Here is a 21,406-nt window from a genome sequence, read left to right on the forward strand (position 1 = left end):
TTTTTTTTTTTTTTTTTTTTACAAAATTGTCATATTAACAGGTTATTTCTCTCTCAGAGCATATGCATACAACAAATTACACCCCAAAATACATTCTGCTACTCTTCCTGAGTATGGCGATACCACATGTGTGAGACTTTTACACAGCCTGGCCACATTCAAAGGCCGAACATTGAAGTAGCATCTTCATGCGTTCTACGAGCTTAAATGACACATCTCATTTCTCAACCACCATTTACACTTTTGAAGGCCCTGGAGCACCAGGACAATAGAATTGCCCCCAAACTGACCCCATTTTGGAAAGCAAACACCCCAACGTATAATCTATGAGGCATAATGAGTCTTTTGAACGGTTCATTTTTTTCCAGAAGTTTTTGGAAAATGTGGAAAAAAATGAAAACACATTTTTTTTTACACAAAGTTGTCCATTTATCAGATATTTCCAACACATAGCATGTACGTAGCAAAGATGACACCCCAAAATACATTCTGCTACTCCTCCTGAGTATGGCGATACCACATGTGTGAGACTTTTACACAGCCTGGCCACATACAAAGGCCCAACATTGAAGTAGCATCTCCATGCGTTCTACTAGCATAAATGTCACATCTCAGTTCTCAATCACCTATTACACTTTTGAAGGCCCTGGAGCCCCAGGACAATGGAATTGCTCCCAAAATGACCCCATTTTGGAAAGCAAACACCCCAACGTATAATCTATGAGGCATAATGAGTCTTTTGAACGGTTCATTTTTTTCCAGAAGTTTTTGGAAAATGTGGGAAAAAATGAAAACGCATTTTTTTTTTACACAAAGTTGTCCATTTATCAGATATTTCCAACACATAGCATGTACGTAGCAAAGATGACACCCCAAAATACATTCTGCTACTCCTCCTGAGTATGGCGATACCACATGTGTGAGACTTTTATACAGCCTGGCCACATACAGAGGCCCAACATCAAAGTAGCACCATCAGGCGTTCTAGGAGCATAAATGACATATATAATTTCCTGGCAACCTATCATTTTTGAAAACCCTTCATATTTCTAACACATAGCATGCACATACCAAGAATTACAATCCAAAATAAATTCTATTGCAGAAAGGGTAAAAAAAAAGCATTACCTGTGCTTTTAGTAGTATCCACAGAGGAGAGCACTGGTCCAGGCAGCAGGCAGGGAGGTGCTTAGCGACAGCAATATTAACTATCCAGGCAGCAGGCAGGAATATTGTCTATAGTCGGCACAGCACAGTCCATAGAAATTGTCCAGGCAGAGACAGCCAGCACAGCCATAATATTGGTCCTGGTACACTGTTAACTGCAGACACTCATTATTGTACCGCGACAGGCATGGGCATGGTGGCAGTAAGTCAGCAGCAGGCTGAGGGCCACAATCAGGTAAGACCTGTGCACAGGGGCACAGGGGTAGAGGCTTCGACCCACCCAAATCTCTATGAAGCCTCCGGACTCCAGACCCTAATTCCGAAACCCGGAGAAAACAAAAATAATTGTTTTCTCCAACCGGAAAAACAATTCTGGAGCCCCTCACATATGTGAGACCCCTGTGTACTACAGTAGCAGGGCAACAGATCAGTCCAAGCGGTAGGCAAAAGCATAGTCCATAAAACAGGCCAGGGTCGGTTCACATGTAAGCAGTCCAAGCGGTAGGCAGTAGAGTAGTTGATAAAACTGGCCAGGGTCAGTTCACGTGGAGGCAGTCCAAACGGTAGGCAGAGGCATAGTCACAAAACAGGCCAGGGTCAGTTCACATGAAAGCAGTCCAAACGGTAGGCAGAGGCATAGTCAAAAAACAGGCCAGGTCAGTTCACATGGAAGGCAGTGGCATGGTTATTTGGGAAAGAATGGAAAATGGTCAGCACAGATGATGAAAATGGGGAAATGGTTAAAAATATGGGCTCATAGTTTATGGATGTGTGATAAATTTGGAAGCATTCACCAATGCAAAGGCCAGGTTGGGAGGGACACTGGGGACAATGGTAGCTGGTATCTCTTCTAAATCCTCTTTTGGTGCACACGCGACATTTTTTTTGCCGTCTTCGGCCTGCTTCAGATGGTGGAATGCTGAAGAGGAAGTGGCGCTCATGGAGTCGGCAAACAGCCTCAGAGCGAAGGTCTTCTTGGGGGGGTCTTTGGTGATAGATGAGGGACGTGACAACTTCTTCTATGAATTTTAGGAAGGGGGCGGGGCTTTCAATGGATTTGGTGTAGACTACGTAGGAATTGTAAATGGCCAAATGGATGAGATAAATTGCTACCTTCTTATACCAGAATCGGGACCTCCTGATTGACAAATAGGGCTGAATCATTTGATCGTTAAAATCTACCCCCCCCATGTAGAGATTATAATCTTGGACACATGTTGGCTTTTCAATGGGACCTTGTCTTCTTTGTACCACAATTACAGTGTCTTCATGGATGGTGGACATCATGTGCACGTCCCTCTTATCCTTCCACCTCAAGGCCAGCACTTCGTTGCATCTCAATGATGCTCTTTCCGCCCTTCGCAGCTTTTTGTTCACTAAAGATTGTGGGAAGCCCTTTCTATTTTTTCTGAAGGTTCCACAGGCCAGGGTTTTTGCGATGTATAAGTGTTTGAAAAGGGGCAGGCTGGTGTAAAAGTTGTCAACGTAAATGTGATATCCTTTGTTTAGAAGTGGGTATGCCAGGTCCCATACAATCTTTCCAGTTGTGCCCATGTAGGCCGGGCACTCAGGGGGCTGGAGCTGGGAATCTTTTCCTTCATATATGCGGAATGCATACAAATATCCCGTGGCTCTCTCACATAGCTTGTATAACTTTACTCCGTATCTGGCCCTTTTGCTAGGAATATACTGCTTTATTCCTAGCCGGCCTGAAAAGGGTACCAGGGACTCATCGACGCAAATTTTCTGATCGGGGACGTAGAGTTCTGCAAATTGTTGAGAAAAGAAATTTATCAGTGGGCGAATCTTGTATAACTTGTCGTAATTTGGATGATTGTGGGGAGGGCACTGGGTGTTGTCGCTGAAGTGAAGAAAGCGCATTATCATCTTGTATCGGGACCTGGACATTAGGGCAGAATAAATGGGCATATTGTGGATGGGGTGGGTGGACCAATAGGCATGTCCTTCATTTTTTTTTTGTAATCCCCATGTTTAGGGTGAGGCCCATAAACATTTTGAACTCCTCCAAATTCAGATCTCTCCACTCAAAAGGACGGGCATAGGATGATTGGGGGTTGTTGGCAATATATTGCTGGGCATACAAATTTGTCTGGTCCACAATAAATTGCAGCATAGTGTCGGGCAAAAACATATGAAAGAAATCAATCTCTGAGAAATTTTGGGTGTTGGTCTGCACACCTGGCAGTGCTGTGAACGGGGGAATAATTGGTGATGCCGAGTTGGAAGGCAGCCATATTGTGTTGGCAAGACCATCTGGCATGTATGTAGAGGCCCTGGCTCTTGGGGGGTGTGACACTCCAGTAGTTGGATTGGAATTTCCTGTGCTAGTACTCAGGCGTGATGTGGCAGGACTGGTACTGGGTCTGGGCATTTGTTCCTGGGGCCTATCGCCGGCGGCAGCGCTGGTACTGGGCAATTGTTCCCAGGGCCTAACGCTGGTGGCAGCGCTGGTACTGGGCCTGGGAATTTGTTCCTGGGGCCTATTGGTGGTGGCAGCGCTGGTACTGGGCATTTGTTCCCGGGGCCTAACGCTGGCGGCAGCGCTGGTACTGGGCCTGGGAATTTGTTCCTGGGGCCTATTGGTGGTGGCAGCGCTGGTACTGGGCATTTGTTCCCGGGGCCTAACGCTGGCGGCAGCGCTGGTACTGGGCCTGGGAATTTGTTCCTGGGGCCTATTGGTGGTGGCAGCGCTGGTACTGGGCCTGGGAATATAATCCTGGTTTCCAGAGTGCCGTGCCCTTTTGGGAGGGACCCATTCTTCCTCCGAATCATTTGTCGATTCACTATTTGGTTCAAATGCTGAACTTGAATCAGAATCCAAATTGGAATCTGATGAGAACTCCCCGTTGCTCTCATCGGTCATGGAGAGGATCTGGAACGCCTCCTCACTGCTGTATACTCTTTTGGACATGACGCGGTGTGACAGGTGGCAGGTGACGGTCACTGATGGGCTGTGCGATAGGTGGCAGCTGACGTTCACTGATCGGTGATGACGGTGTGACAGGCGATGGTCACTGATGGGTGACAGGCCACGGACACTTTCTGGTGATGGGTGACGGTCACTAAAAGGTGACAGGTGATCGGTGATGGCTGACGGTCACTGATGGGTGACAGGTGATGGGTAACGGGTGATGGCTGGCGGTCACTGATGGGTGACGGTGATGGCTGACGGGTGACAGGAGCACCGCTGGCGGTCACTGATGGGTGACGGGTGATGGCTGGCGGTCACTGATGGGTGACGGCTGGCGGTCACTGATGGGTGACGGGTGACGGCTGGCGGTCACTGATGGGTGACGGCTGGCGGTCACTGATGGGTGACGGGTGATGGCTGACGGGTGACAGGTGCACCACTGATGGTCACTGATTTGTGACGGGTGACAGGAGCACCGCTGGCGGTCACTGATGGGTGATGGGTGACGGCTGGCGGTCACTGATGGGTGACGGCTGGTGGGCACTGATGGGTGACGGCTGGCGGTCACTGATGGGTGACGGCTGGCGGTCACTGATGGGTGACGGCTGGCGGTCACTGATGGGTGACGGGTGACGGCTGGCGGTCACTGATGGGTGACGGGTGATGGCTGACGGGTGACAGGTGCACCGCTGATGGTCATGGATTTGTGACGGGTGACAGGAGCACCGCTGGCGGTCACTGATGGGTGACGGGTGATGGCTGGTGGTCACTGATGGGTGACGGCTGGCGGTCACTGATGGGTGACGGCTGGCGGTCACTGATGGGTGACGGGTGACGGCTGGCGGTCACTGATGGGTGACGGGTGATGGCTGACAGGTGACAGGTGCACCGCTGATGGTCACTGATTTGTGACGGGTGACAGGAGCACCGCTGACGGTCACTGATGGCAGTCCCTTATGTGACAGGTGCACTTTATTGGGTGACACTGGTGACTGTTGGGTGACAGATGACAATTGGGGGGGGCGATGGGACAGGTGTGGTGTTGGTGCAGACACTACAGAGCACAGATCGGTAACTCACTGCTTCTGGCTCTTCTCTCCTCACACTGGAAACGGTGTGTGAGGAGAGAAGAGCTGGTAACAGCTAGTTACCGCTCTGTGTTTACATTTATGATCGGCTGTGAATGGATCACAGCCGATCACGTGGGTAAACAGCCAGCCAATGGCTGTTTACCAGCGTCGGTGACGAGTAGTGTTCCCGGGAACACTCCGTCACCGACGTGCACGCGCAGCGCGCTCGCAATCGCGCGCGTGCGCCGTGCACAATGGGGTGGACCTATCTGTGATCGGCCGTGACTTCATCACGGCCGATCATGTGGTAAACAGCCATGTCCAATGGCTGTTCACCCCCCACGGTGGCGAGCGGTGTCTCCGTGACACGCCGCCACCGAACGAACAGGGATGCGCGCGCACGATCGCGCGCATTCCCTGTTTAAATGGGAGGACGTCATATGACGCCCTCCCGCAACGAGAGCCGCGCCGCCTGGCCGTCAATTGACGGCCGGCGGTCGGGAGGCGGTTAAGCAGCATAATGGTCCGGTCCTTAAGTGGATAATCACGGGTAGTGTTACTCACTGTGTCTTCGGCTTCACTATGTCTCTGACTTTGTGGTGTCGCGTAGCAGTGACACCAATGCCGAAATTTAGGAGATAGGGTCTCCTCCAGCCCCTCCCACTTCACATTCCTCACCAGTCAGCTGACCTCTAGTCTCTGCCTCCCAGCCATGCGGTAGGCGGCTGCGATCTCCAGGAACAGCCCAGCTGGATGGCCGCAGGCTCCAGGGACAGCCCTGCTGGGTGACTGCAAAAAGGCTGGAGAGTGGTACGGGCTTCAGGAACAGCCCAGGATTCGGTGACCCCCGGCAAATCGTCATTCGACCCCCGAGGTTGAGAACCACCGAGCTAAGGCAGTGTTTCAATATTTTCTGTGTATTGCCAACCTGAGAAAGGCAGGTCTTCAACAAATGAAGGTTGGCCATAAGAGTAAAAGAGAGAGAGCTGGGAGGGAGGATCAGGAAAGGTAGATTTAATAAAGTTAAAGATCTTGGGTCTTATAGTCATGAGTACCATTGTTAGAGAAACTTTGACGTAGAGCTGCACAATTAATCGTTAACGCAATTTTTTTTCCACTTGCGATCTTGACAAAGTATTTTCCCTATTTTTTTTTTTCTATGCAGAGAATTCTCTGCTCTGCTGAAGCCACAGCCGTCAAAATAAAAAAAAAAAAACGGGCGGTCTGCCAAGTATCACAACATTCTTCAGCTGCGGAACCAAGTATAAACATTGTAATAATTTGTCCTTTAGATCAAAGGAATACACTTTGATTTCTTTGTGATAGTTAGTGCAGTTTTGTAAGTTGGTGGCAGGATCGCTTTAAAGGGTATCAGAAATCAATATTTTTGTTGGTTTTGCATAGGGTCTGGTAAGAACCTTTGTTAAAATTTCTTTCAATGTTACCGTCAGAGAGATTTACCCCTTCTATTTGTCAATGAAAGTAAGTTGTCACTGGGACAGGAATAAAATAGTGATGGCAGAAAAATGCAAAGCAACCCATTAAGTCTGCCTCTAGAGGAGAAATCGCCCAAATGGTAAACTTGTTCTGGGGACAGCTGTCTAAGAGAGGGTTTACCTAAGAAAGATTTTTTTCTCGCTTCCTGTGTCTGTCTGAGACAGAAAAAATAAAACTTGATAAGGATTTTTACCATTATTTATTATATCCAAAACGTATAAAAAATGGCTTTCAGTATACTTTTAGTTACAAATTACTTGAGGGAAAAAAGTGTGAGAAATTAAAATGCTGGTGTTACAATGCAAGTATGAAAATTATAATTTGAAAGTAATACATTTTGGGTGATGTAGGTGATCTGAAGTATTTTGGAGAACTCTCTGACCCTTTGTTATTTTGAAAAAAATGTATTTGCCATTATAGTTCTGAACTAATATTGTAATGTAATATTCAAAGGCAGCCACTAGAGGTAGATGTTGGATTAGCAGACATTGTAAACAGCAGTTCCATCTACAAAAATATATAACAAGAGATTAATCAACACTTTCTGCTCAGCCCAGTGGTTTTGCAGTTTTGTTTTATGCCAGTCTTTAAACTGTCAGCAAGCATTTGCTACATCATCAAATCACACCTTCAACTAGGCAGCAGAAAAGATGTTATTATTATGAATATGTCAGGTAAAGCAAGTTTTAGGGGATGAGGTGCATTTTGTCTTGTAGTTTTTTGCCCTCTTGTTCTATTTCATCAGCAGACCCTTAAGTTAAAATTTCTATTCAATTTGTGAAAAAGCCTAAATTAAAAGTACTCCGATGAAAGGCAAGCTGTTTCCCTGTGACACTATAGAAACTGGACATCTGTATCACTCAATCCCCTAAGATCTGTGTAAGTTTATTTTCATCACATTTGTTATTATAGAGGACTGAACATTCTTGCCTGCTTTTCAGTATCCTGCTGTCATTTATGTTGGTTTTGTTTGTATGCAAGAACTGTTCACACAATTTGAAAATGTTAAAAATAACACATAGGGGCTGATTTACTAAAGGCAAATCCACTTTGCACTACAAGTGCACTTGAAAGTGCAGTTGCTGTAGATCTGACGGTAAGCTCTGAAATGAGGGGAAGCTCTGCTGATTTTATCATCCAATTAATGTGCAAGCAAAAATGCTGTTTTTTTATTTTCCTTGCATGCCTCCCTCAGGTGTAAGTGGATTTGCCTTTAGTAAATAACCCCCACAGTGTTAATCAGTAAGGCAGTGCAGGGTCATGTTTATGTGCAAAGTGCTATAACCTACACTTTAAAATGTTACCCTTCAGTAGAGAATTCAAAGGAGACATAAATATGTTTCTGATTATTTGCTCAGTATTTTTTCCTTAGTTCCCTACTTCTGATATGTATTTTATTTTTCAGAATGAGCAGTCTAGTTCCGCTTGTACAGAGCTTGAAATCCAGAATGGAATCGCCAGACTATGAAATGGTAGTATTTGTTATATTTAAATATTTTTTATATTGACTACTTAAAGAGGTTCTTCACCCTAGAAAGAAAAATAAATAAAAGCCAGCAGCTACAAATACTGTAGCTGTTGATTTTTAAAACAGGACACTTACCTGCCCAGGGAACCAGCACTGTCCTCACCTGGGCTGGTTCTTTGCCAACCTTCGGGTCCCCAGCGCTGTCATGTTTGCTAAGGGAATGCCAGTTGTAACTCTTTGCGGCTCCACAGCCAACTTTCCACTGCTCATGCACGAGTCATGCTACCTTTTGTGATTTGGTCCCGCAGCCTTCTGGGACCTGTGACATGTCCCAGAAGGCTGGGGGCAAAACTAGGTACCCATTTCCCCCCAAATTGTGCCAAATGTGGTAGAGGAGGGGGAACATAAAGCTTTGGGGTGAAGATTTGCTTTAATTGACTTTATTTGTTATTCTTCAAATACAATGGAAGTCCTTGTTTAGAGTTGGGCGAATGGTTTGGCCCGAGCATTGGCTGTTAGCCCATTTGAGTAACACCCAAATTATCAGGGCATTTGACTATTTGTTCAGCCTGCCGAACAACCACTGTGCCTCTGCCTTAAATGTATTGCATGTATTGCAGATATTGTAGTGCATTATTGCAGGTTTACCTCAGTATGTTTCAGTGTGTTATTGCAGGTTTACCGCAGTATATTGCAGTGCGTGAGTGCGCGGTTAATTCGTTCCAGAAGAATGCTTGTAATCCAAAGCACTCGTATAGCAAAGCGAGTTTCCCCATAGGAAGTAATGGAAACTCCGATAATCCGTTCTAGTGGCACTGCTAGTGTATGCAGTACTGCAGGTGGCCGGAGGTGGGGGGGGCACCAGAAACATTCGGAAATACTCAGAGCCTCTCTGAGACACTCGGGAATAGAGTGTTTCCGACCGTCTATGAACGACTCTGAGTGTCACCAGCGTCCCCCACACCTCTGGCCAAATGCCATACTACACACCCTAGAGGCTTGAATCCTGCTCGTTTTGCGAGACTATGCTCGCAAACCGAGTCAGGATATTAAAAAATAATAGCTCGTATTGCAAAACGCTTGTAAACTGCGTTACTCACAATCTGAGGTATTGCTGTCTTTTTTAATGCATTATTGCAGGTTTACCACAGTATATTGCAGTGTGTTAGTGCACATTTTACGCAGTACATTTCAGTGCTTTAGGGCATGTTTACCGCAGTATATTGCAGTGCGTTACTGCAAGTTTGACATGGTATATTTCAATGCGTTATTGCAGGTTTATCGCAGTATATTGCAGTGCGTTAGTGCACATTTAAGGCAGTTCATTTCAGTGCGTTATTACACATTTACTGCAGTATATTGCAGTGCGTTATTGTACATTTACCGCAGTATATTGCAGTGCATTATTGCACGTTTAACGTAGTATATTTCAGTGCGTTATTGCATGTTTAAAGCAGTATATTGCAGTGCGTTTACTGCATGTTTAACTCCGTATATTTCAGCACGTTATTGCAGATTTACCACAGTATATTGCAGTGCGTTGGTGCATGTTTACCGCAGTATATTGCAGTGCATTGGTGCACATTTACTGCAGTATATTGCAGTGCGTTGGTGCACATTTACTGCAGTATATTGGAGTGTGTCAGTGCAAGTTTACTGCAGTATATTGCAGTGCATTAGTGCATGTTTAACGCAGTATATTTCAGTGCGTTATTGAAGGTTTACCGTAGTATATTGCAGTGTGCTAGTGCACATTTTACGCAGTATATTTCAGTGCATAATTGCATGTTTACCGCAGTATATCGCAGTATATTTCAGTGCATTTTTACAGGTTTACCGCATTATATTGCAGTGCGTTGGTGCACGTTTACCACAGTAACTTGCAGTACATTACTGCATGTCTAACGCAGTATATTTCAGTGTGTTAGTGCACGTTTAACACAGTATATTTCAGTGCAGTATATTTCCCACCCACCTGACCGTCCGGGCCTCTGGAACTCCCTCCGGGCTGTGGCCGTTAGTGCACGTTTACCGCAGTATATTGCAGTGCGTCAGTGCAGTTTTACTGCAGTATATTGTAGTGTGTCAGTGCAGTTTTACTGCAGTATATTGTAGTGTGTCAGTGGAGTGTGTCTGTGTAGTGAGTTTTCAAGTGCACAAAACACAACTTTCTATTGATTAAAGTGCATCCACGTACACACTTCCCCATCTTTATTAAATTTTGTTAATAAGCCCTCCCCCCGAATTATGTCTGGAAGGCCAACAAGGAGAGGCAGACGTTCCCATGGCACTGTAAGGGGGCAAGCAGCATCTGTGTCCACAGGCAAAGGTGGATGTGGTCTGTCCTCAGGCAAGGGATGTTGCCTGTGCTATCCAGGCACAGCATGCAGAGGAGGTGGTGGACTAGCTTACTAAACCATTCTCATCCTCCATCACCCAAGAAGACTAGTGTGCAGTCCACTGCAGCTGCCAGAGTGGCTTATTCTGCCTCCTTGTCCACAGCTACTCCTTCCATAGCCCCAGCATCAGGCATGGAGGAGTCGGCTGAATTATTTGAACATGGCATCATCCACTTGCTCCTTGACGATGCACAGCCATTACTTGATTCCATTCTGAGGTTGAGGAAGGTAGGAACATGAGCCTATGCCCATCTGCAGCCTGATCAATACCCATATGCAGCCTCACCATTGTCATGAATGCAGACTGATCAATGCCCGTCTGCAGCCTCTCCTCAGTTTACTGCTGCCTTAAGGAGACAGGGAGGGGGCGGGTTGAGCGCTGTCAGATTACATACAGCGAGAATCTGCTGTTTACTCAGACTCTTTAATACAAAGTCCCGCCTCCTGGAACCTGCTTCTATGATAGACAGAACACTGGTCCAATGCCGGCCCAGGAGATGGGACTTCATATTACAGAGGCCGCTGAGTAAACAGGAGATTCTCGCTGTATGTAATCTGACGGCGCTCGTCCCGCCCCCTCCCCGTTCCCTCCTAGGCAGCCCAAATTGCAGTATCGGCATAAAACGCGCACACACTATTTGCACCTGATTGTCAGGGTAAAAAAGTGCATGTTATACTCCAATAAATGCAGTAACTAATAACAGTAAAAAGAGCAAAATCAACCAGAACATCCTACAATGGAAATGGTTAGGAGAGTCCTCAATCTATAGAGGAGCAGGTAATCCAGGAACAGCGATGAGGGAGTGTTCTGCATCAGGGTGGGTGAGAGTCTTTGGATTACTTGAATTTGGGCTTCTACCAGATAGGTGTCAGCGGGCTGGCTGGTGACTGGCGTTTTACAGCTCCCTAGGTAGATCCAGCAAGTGGAGAGGAAGGCGCCTGTGAGATGAGTCCCAATTTCAAAAGGAGACATTCCCCCTCTGGGAAGTTGGAAAAAGTACAGAACTTATTCTTGAATTCAAATTTGAGGTTGGAAGGGAAAAGCCAACAGTATCTGATGTTCTTTTGGGAGAGGGCCGTCAGGAGGGGCTTGCAAGATCTCCGCCTTTAAATAGTGGAGGGAGAAAGATCAGCAAAAACCTGAATATGACCATGAATCGTCAGCTGGGTTTGCTCGAGAAAACGTTTTACGACTTCTTTTTTGACTGTGTAAAAGTGGGGTTTAACCACCACATCTCTGGGAAGGCCTTTCTGGCAAGGTGGTCTGAGGGCCCTATAGGCTCGATCAAGTTCCAATCTGTGTGATGGAATATCAGACATAAGCTGCTTGATAAATGCTTGTACTGTTTCTGGAATATCCTTTATTAATTCCGTGATCCCCCTTATTCTTAAATTATACCGTCTGGATATATATCTTCTAGATCATCAATTTTAGCAAGGGCCATCTCTAGCTGATTATGAAGCGTCCAGTTTAAGTTCAATGGCTTCCATGCGGGAGCCCAGATTTTGAATGTCTAATATCATTAGTAATTCTGGCAGCGGTGTTATAAAGGCTTCGGTCCAGCATTTCTGAGGATCTAGCAAACATGGCTGAAGTATCCAGTGGTTGTGGGATGTGGCAGCCTGCATTAGAGAACACGTGCTGTGTGTGTATGGGCCCTGCCTCCATAGGAGATATTAGAAGGTCATCTCTAGTGATTGCTCTATGAGAAATTCAGTCAATGCAGGGGAGTGTGGCCCAACTTGGGGTGTACTTAGGGGTGTCCCAGTGCCCAGGCTGAGAAAGTGAGGGACTGAGGTGGTGCCAGGGGAAGCACTCTCTGCCGCCATTGGGGCCTGGTGTAGAGTAACAGCCGCCATGTTCAATTCCACAAGCAGGCCTGCACTTGCTGCTAGTTGGGTTTGGAGGTCCCTCCAGGCTGAGCCTGAAGATATGGGGTGAAGGGGTAGCGATCCCCTCGCTGGTGCTGCTGTGCTAGCGCAAGTCGAGGTGTGCTGGGCGCCAGAGGAGGCACGGAACAGCCAAAGCGGGACTTAGCTCCCGTCTTAAGCGTCTATCATGGAAGTCATCGCGCATGCTCCCTCCTAAAAAAATCTTGTTCAGAGTGCACTAAATTTTGGCCTCAATATACAGACTGGCTCCCCAAGCCGTTTTTACAAAATAAAGAAAGCTGGCAGGGAAAATTTCATTTTTGTTGGCTTTATAATTAATGCTGCAGCAGGTTCTATACATGGTACAGATGTGCCACTTTAAAGGCAGACTAATGGGAACCCCCAATTTAAAGGAATTTTTAATTTTTGTTGTTTCTAGTTTTTATGGTTTCACTTTAAACATCAGTAAATTACTGCTCATTTAAAAATGTTTTTTTACAAATTTTGTGTTTGATACATGTCCCCCAGGGCAGTACCCGGACCCCATACCCTTTGTATGCCCAATTACTTCCATATAAGCCTTCAAAATGGGCACTTTTGATTTTTCTACTTTGGGTCCCATAGACTTCAATGGAGTTCGTTATTCGATTCCGAACTTTTGCGATGTTCGAAAGCCCTGCCACAAACCTAACCAGGGGTCGTTCGGCCCATGTCTAGTCTTATTACAACATCTATCCACCACGGAGAATGCTGGAAATTACGGCTAAGGTCATACAAGAGCTTTTTTTTTTTTTTTTTTTATTTTATATAATTTTTAAAGGAAAATCACAAAATTCACATCCCTAAGAGCCCTTTCACACTGGGGCGGGGGCGGCACCGGCAGTAAAACGCCGCTATTATTAGCGGCGTTTTACCGTTGGTATGCGGCCGCTAGCGGGGCGGTTTTACCCCCCTCTAGCGGCCGAGAAAGGGTTAAATACCACCGCAAAGTGCCTCTGCAGAGGCGCTTTGCCGGCGGTATAGCCGCGCCATCCCATTGATTTCAATGGGCAGGAGCAGTAAAGGAGCGGTATACACACCGCTTCTTCACCGCTCCAAAGATGCTGCTGGCAGGACTTTTTTTACCGTCCTGCCAGCGCATCGCTCCAGTGTGAAAGCCCTCGGCGCTTTCACACTGGAATGAAAGTAGCGGCACTTTCGGGTCGGTTTGCAGGCGCTATTATTAGCGCAATAGCGCCTGCAAACCGCCCCAGTGTGAAAGGGCTCTTACTGATCCATTGATTTATCTCAGTAATAGAAAAACAGTACCTCTCTCTTTGCAGATGTGACACTATGCCATGTAACTTTAGAATACGAGAGCTGTGAAGCAATTTTTCCCTGAAAAAGGGAGAGAGCTATCTATAGACAATAATGTATATTGTGCATTTGCCTAAACTACTCTCTTCCTACCCTTTTTTTAATATGTGCTTCACTTGTGAACTGATGGGTAGTGCAAGTCAGCATATGGAGTTCGGATTTCTCAAAATGGTGCTAGAGTTAGAAATAAATAGCTGAATCAAATAAAATAGAAAGATGGCATAAATATGCTCTACAGCAATGAGTAATTTGAGATAGATGTCCTAATCAATATCGGTTATTATGTGCCTCCTACATTTCTACCTCCTGTGCACTTCACTTACTACCACCTCATGTCACACCTTCAACCCATAATCTCTCTGTAAGAATGCCCTGATAAGCCACCATAGGTAATAAGGGTGTGCACAGAATAAGATGTTTTTATTCTCAGTTATGTGTTAACATTTACATTGTTATAGATTTAGGACATGACTTGACTTGCAATAACAAAAAAGATAATGTTGAAGAAATATTCAAATGAGAACAAAGATAAGTGTTTTCAGCAATCTTTATTTTTATAGCCATCATACTGGGAAACAGGTGTTCTGATACAAGTCAGAAAGCATGTCCAAGTCTCGTACGAGACCCTTTATATACAGTGCATCTGGAAAGTAATCACAGCGCTTCACTTTTTCCACATTTTGTTATGTTACAGCCTTATTCCAAAATGGATTAGTGTTACTAAAGCCAGGACCCTTCATTCACTATATTTGGTCAGTACATAGAAAATGGAAATGCAATTATTTTAATAAATATAAACTGCTAAATACCTTTTCTCATAAGCAGAGCAGTCTTGTGACTTTTATCAGTGTCCAGCCAAGCACTGGTTAAAGCTTGTAGGAGGAGTTTTCTAACTGACCTATAAGGCTGTATGGCCCCTGATCCTCTGTCTGGACAGCTTGTAATTGGCCCTGTGCTAATCACATGCATCCTCCCATGAACAAAAACCCCTCTAGCAGCACACACCAAACTGAGCATGTGTAGCCTGACTCCATAGACTCTGTGTTATCAGGAAATTATTAGGAGTAAGTGGAAGGAGGGGAGGATCAGAGAAGCCAGGTTCAAACAGCTTTTTTACACAATGCAGGGGATTAACCCCTAATGTTACACAGTGAGTATAACAAGCATGCTTTACTGCATATACAGGCGGATTTTACTGTTGTAGGTTAGTAACACTGTAAATTCATTATTTTCCTCAAAGGTCTACAAACAAAACCCCATAATGACGTGAAAAAAGTTTTTTTGAAATCTTTGCAAATGTATTAAAAATTATCAAACAAAAAATGACATGTACATACTGTACAGTAAGTATTCACAGCATTTGCCATGACACTCAAAATTGAGCTCAGGTGCATTCTGTTTCCACTGATCATCCTTGACATGTCTGTACAACCTGATTGGAGTCCACCTGATGTAAATTCAGTTGATTGGATATGATTTGGAAAGGCACACGCCTGTCTGTATAAGGTCCCACAGTTAACAGTGCATGTAAGAGCACAAACTAAGTCATGAAGTCCAAGGAATTGTCTGTAGACCTCTGATACAGTATTGTATCGAGGCGCAGATCTGGGGAAGGTTACAGAAAAATTTCTGCAGCATTGAAGTTCCCAATGAGCACAGTGACCTCCATCATCTGTAAATGGAAGAAGTTTGGAACCGCCAGGACTCCTCCTAGAGTGGCCCGCCAGCCCAAACTGAGCGATCAGGGGACAAGGGCCTTAGTTACAGAGGTGACCAAGAACCGGATGGTCACTCTGACAGAGCTCCAGCATTTCTCTAGAGAGAGAGGATAACCTTCCAGAAGAACAACCATCTCTGCAACTCTCCACCAATCATGCCCCTATGGTAGAGTTCACAGATGGAACCCACTCCTCGGTAAAAGGCACATGACAGTTTGCCGAAAGGCACCTGAAGGACTCTGACCTTGAGAAACAAAATTCTCTGGTCTGATGAAACAAAGATTGAACTTTTTGGCCTGAATGGCAAGCATTATGTCTAGAGGAAACCAGGCACCTCTCATCACCTGAACAAACCATCCCTACAGTGAAGCATGGTGGTGGCAGCATCATGCTGTGGGGATGTTTTTCAGGGGCAGGAACTGGGAAACTAGTCAGGATTGAGGAAAAGAATGCATGTAAAATAAATTACAGCGCTTGCAACCGTGCAGGAAACTGATTAAAACAATGTGCAGATATACCCCAAAAATTATATTAAGTGTGCTTGTGTAATGTATAAAAATTGTAACAAAGATAAAAATTCATGTATAAACAACAAATCAAAATAATATAATTTAAGTATTGCAAAATATCACAATAAAAAGTGCTCTTGTGCTCCAATCCTTTGATAAGTGCAACGTGCTCCAAACTTCCACTCTGTGATGTGACTCACTCTCCTTCAGTGTCCCCACTCACCAGATCTATGGGACCCCTAGCTTTTCAGGCTAGGGGTCAAAAAAGGCAAAGATCCAGCAGTGACTGATGTCTTGAACTTGTCCACAAGAGTGGTGGTTAGCATATGGAAAGAAAGGGAACTGATAGCAAAGTACTGTAAAATTTGCAATTATCGAGGAAAAGATTGTTCTAATTACAAAATAGCAAAGTAAAATAAGCATGTACAGTATCTCACAAAAGTGAGTACACCCCTCACATTTTTGTAAATATTTTATTCTATCTTTTCTTATGACAACACTGAAGAAATTATACTTTGCTACATTGTAAAGTAGTGAGTGCACAGCTTGTATAACAGTGTAAATGTGCTGTCCCCTCAAAATAACTCAACACACAGCCATTAATGTCTAAACCGCTGGCAACAAAAGTGAGTACACCCCTAAGTGAAAATGTCCAAATTGGGCCCAATTAGTCATTTTCCCTCCCCGGTGTCATGTGACTTGTTAGTTTTACAAGGTCTCAGGTGTGTTAAATTTGGTGTTATCGCTCTCACTCTCTCATACTGGTCACTGGTAGTTCAACATGGCACCTCATAGCAAAGAACTCTCTGAGTATCTGAAAAAAAGAATTGTTGCTCTACATAAAGATGGCCTAGGCTATAAGAAGATTGCCAAGACCCTGAAACTGAGCTGCAGCACGGTGGCCAAGACCATACAGCAGTTTAACAGGATAGGTTCCACTTAGCATAGGCCTCGCCATGGTCGACCAAAGAAGTTGAGTGCACGTGCTCAGCGTCATATCCACAGGTTGTCTTTGGGAAATAGACATATGAGTGCTGCCAGCATTGCTGCAGAGGTTGAAGGGGTGAGGGGTCAGCCTGTCAGTGCTCAGACCATACACCGCACACTACATCAAATTGGTCTGCATGGCTGTCGTCCCAGAAGGAAGCCTCTTCTAAAGATGATGCACAAGAAAGTCCGCCAGTTTGCTGAAGACAAGCAGACTAAGGATATGGATTACTGGAACCATGTCCTGTGGCCTGATGAGACCAAGATGAACTTATTTGGTTCAGATGGTGTCAAGCGTGTGTGGTGGCAACCAGGTTAGGAGTACAAAGCCAAGTGTGTCTTGCCTACAGTCAAGCATGGTGGTGGGAGTGGCATGGTCTGGGGCTGCATGAGTGCTGCCGACACTAGGGGGCTACAGTTCATTGAGGGAACCATGAATGCCAACATGTACTGTGACATACTGAAGCAGAGCATAATTCCCTCCCTTTGGAGACTGGGGTGAAGGGCAGTATTCCAACATAACGACCCCAAACACACCTCCAAGACGACCACTGCCTTGCTAAAGAAGCTGAGGGTAAAGGTGATGGACTGGCCATATGTCTCCAGACCTAAACCCTATTGAGCATCTGTGGGGCATCCTCAAACGGAAGGTGGAGGGGCGCAAGATCTCTAATATCCACCAGCTCCGTGATGTCATTATAGAGGAGTGGAAGAGGACTCCAGTGGCAACCTGTAAAGCTCTGGTGAACTCCATGCCCAAGAGGGTTAAGGCAGTGCTGGAAAACAATTGGTGGCCACACAAATTATTGACACTTTGGGTCCAATTTGGACATTTTCACTTAGGGGTGTACTCACTTTTGTTGTCAGCAGTTTGGACATTAATGGCTGTGTGTTGTTATTTTGAGGGGACAGCAAATTTGCACTGTTATACAAGCTGTACACTCACTACTTTACATTGTAGAAAAGTGTCATTTATTCTGTGTTGTCACATGAAAAGATATAATAAAATATTTGCAAAAATGTGAGGGGTGTACTCACTTTTGGGAGATACTGTATGTAGAAAACAAATACAATCCAGGAACGCCGCATACAGCGTGCGTTCCACTGAAACCAGAAGTGACGCAGACGGACTCGGCACCTGAAATTACGTCAACGCATTTTGCCCTCCCACAAGGCGTTATCAAAAAGAGGGAAACCAGTACAAAGAATTTTGGAGTAGCCTTTATGACAGGCTTCACCCATTGACACAAACAGATAGAGAAAATCATTACGAAGCATTGGTATTTATTACTAAAGGATGTTGATCTAAAGAAGCTTTTACCTGATAGGCCACAGTTTATTTATACCAAGCCTTCGACTTTACAAGGAGGTTTGTACTTTTCTGGACCGAGTTTTTTTTTTTTTTTTTTCGCTGGGGGAGAAGAAAAAAAAAAAGAGGTCCTTGATGACGCCTTGTGGGAGGGCAAAGAGCGTTGACGTAATTTCCGGTGCCGAGTCCATACAACGTCACTTCCGGTCTCAGTGGAACGCACACTGGATGCTGCGTTTCTGGATAGTATCTCTGTTTTCTGTTTTCTACGCTCATGCTTATTTTACTTCACTATTTTGTATATAGAATCCATCTTTTGAGCAATAAACGCTAATTTTACAGTACTTTACTATCAGTACCCTTTCTTTCCATATACTAATCACCATGCTGGGGGAGTTCTCTTGTGGACCGGTTCAAGACATCAGTCACTGCTGGATCTTTGCCTTTTTTGATCCCTAGACTGAAAAGCTAGGGGTCTCCATAGAACTGGTGAGTGGGGACGCTGAAGGGGAGTGAGTCACATCACAGAGTGGAAGTTTGGATCATGTTGCACTTATCAAATGATTGGAGCACAAGAGCACTTTTTATTGGAACATTTTGCAATATTTAATTATATCATTTTGATTCGTAGTTTATACATGAATTTTTTATCTTTGTTACAATTGTTGTTATACAGTACACAAGCATTCTTAATAGAATTTTTGGAAAATATCTGCACATTGTTTTGATCAGTTTCCTGCACGGTTGCAAACGCTATAATTTATTTTTATTTTTAGATTGATTCAAGTGAATAGCACCTTGTGTACAGCTGCTGCAAGTTTAGTAATTACTATTTATTTTTTATTCCTTACACGCTTTTCACCTTAGCACAGCTTTTCACTAATTCAATGATGGATGCAGCAATGTACAGAGACATCCTTGATGAAAACCTGCTCCAGAGCACTCTGGACCTCAGACTAGGGCGAAGGTTCATCTTCCAACAGGACAACGACCCTAAGCACGCAGCATGACAAACTCTGTGAATGTCCCTGAGTGGCCCAGACTTGAACCCATTTGAACATCTCTGGAGAGATCTGAAAATGGTTGTGCACCGATGCTCCCCATCCAACCTGATGGAGCATGAGAGGTCCTGCAAAGAAGTATGGGGAAACCTGCCCAAAAATGGTGTGCCAAGCTTGTAGCATCATACTCAAAAAGACTTGAGGCTGTAATTGGTGCCAAAGGTGCTTCAACAAATATTGAGCAAAGGCTGTGAATACTTATGTATATGGGATTTTTTTCATGTTTTATTTTTAATAAATTTGCAAAGATTTCAAACAAACTTCTTTCACGTTGTCATTATGGGGTATTGTTTGTAGAATTTTGAGGAAAATAATGGATTTAATCCATTTTGGAATAAGGCTGTAACATAACAAAATGTGGAAAAAGTGAAGAACTGTGAATACTTTCTGGATGCAATGTACATTTGTGAGAAGACAGCATCAAATTAACAAATCCCTCCTGTGAAAAAGCTAAAATTTTTGCTAGCGGCTGCACCAGCCGCTAGCGATAATCACATGTAAAATCTGGTAGACTTGTTGCCCATGCATGGTTCGAATCTCAGCTGGTTCCTGCTGAACTGGCTGAGATTCAAGCTGTCTATGCCCGGCTTAAGTCGTTAGCTTAGAATCCAGTGGTTGCCGGTGTTGACTCTCAATTTATTGATTGTGTTGGCCAAATCACAGTCGCATTGAACTTTGTGTTATGTAGCGCTAGATGCTAGCCAGGTTAAGTTTTGAATAACCCTTTCTTCTGTCCAGATCTGCAGGGCAATCTGGCTTTAGATCGGCAGAGTAATCGTGTAAGCTGTCTGTGAATCAAAAAAGCGCTGAAGCCTTTGGATCAAAATAAGAAGCAACAACTTTTTTCAGGAAGAGAGGTCACCAATGGGAGTATTTCCACAGTCATGTTTCCTTTATGCCTTTAAATTTCCCAGGCAAAATCTGGCATTGCCTTTAGCCCAGTCTTCCTTTATGAATTTTTAATGTTAAAATTATATTTGTGAAGATAATTATGTTAAAATATTTTTGAACTGAAGGTAAACTTTACTTTGCTATAATCTTTCATGGCAAGAAATGCTATGGTACAAAACAAATTATAAATTATATATATCCAGGCATCACCCAAATGTAACCCCCAAACCTTCACATTGTCCCCTTTTTCCTCTTCCTAACCTCACTGTGATCACAGGAATTCTGCTATTGCTCTGTATCACAAGCTATACTATTGAAGTTTTTCATAAGTTAAATGTTCCTTATGCCTGGGGTACTGTGATTGTTTTCCTGTGCAACACGCTGTACTTCATGCACTTGTTTGAAAAACTGGAAAAATAAAAACTTTCAATAAAAATTACTTGCATAAAAAAGAAGACAGACAAACGTGTTGCACAGATGTAATATATATGTTTTTTTTTATTAATAGCCCTAAATTATACTTTTAGGATAATAGCATTGTTTTGCTTCTACTCTTCTGTTTTTCAGATCCATCAGGCTGGTCTCACGTGCGATTACGCTGAGCTTCCACACCACGTCAGTTCAGAAATGGAGATTGAGGGCCTCATGCAGTCCATGAAACATTTACTGAAACATTTGCCAAAACCTACACTTGTCACATTAGCCAGGTAATAATGTTTACCTATGACAATCTAATCTGAAATATCAAATGTCTTTCCCCTGAATTTAATTTTTTTTTTAATTTTCTTGTAAATACTTCCATGTAAAATTTCCTGGTTTAACTAAAATAGCCTCAAAATGACCATATCCAAGCCGGCTATCAGAGCTCATTAGGCTAATGTAGAAAAAATATATTTAGAATAGTGTTGTTTAAGGTCAGATTTGCTTCTGATAACAAATTAAATGGTCCATTCACATTCCTATTTCTAACCTGCTAATTTATATCCTGACTTTGTTGGAACCTAAGGATCCAATTAAAAATGCAATTTACAATACAAGAGTGCTTGTTCATATATAATAATAAAAGACAAATTAAATAATTCTTCAATGGGCCCTTAGCCCTTCAATGGGCTAAGAAAACAGAAGATCATATAAATAATCAGTTAACATTCACAAATAATTGCTTCACTT

The 21,406-nt window shown here is 44.1% G+C and overlaps 1 protein-coding gene across 2 annotated transcripts in view; it reads left to right on the plus strand.

Moving 5' to 3' along the window:
* LG05H5orf22 (linkage group 05 C5orf22 homolog) overlaps window positions 1–21,406 on the plus strand; it is a 208,363-nt gene that overhangs the window by 168,432 nt on the left and 18,525 nt on the right. The window contains exons 7-8 of one of the 2 annotated variants that reach the window (XM_073630894.1): window positions 8,072–8,138; window positions 20,804–20,943. In XM_073630894.1, the coding sequence (XP_073486995.1) occupies window positions 8,072–8,138; window positions 20,804–20,943 (207 nt within the window). The remainder of the gene's footprint in view (window positions 1–8,071; window positions 8,139–20,803; window positions 20,944–21,406) is intronic. The other variant, XM_073630895.1, reaches the window with a different exon arrangement.

This window comes from Aquarana catesbeiana, linkage group LG05 (assembly GCF_042186555.1).
Source record: "Aquarana catesbeiana isolate 2022-GZ linkage group LG05, ASM4218655v1, whole genome shotgun sequence".
Taxonomy (NCBI): Eukaryota; Metazoa; Chordata; class Amphibia; order Anura; family Ranidae; genus Aquarana; species Aquarana catesbeiana.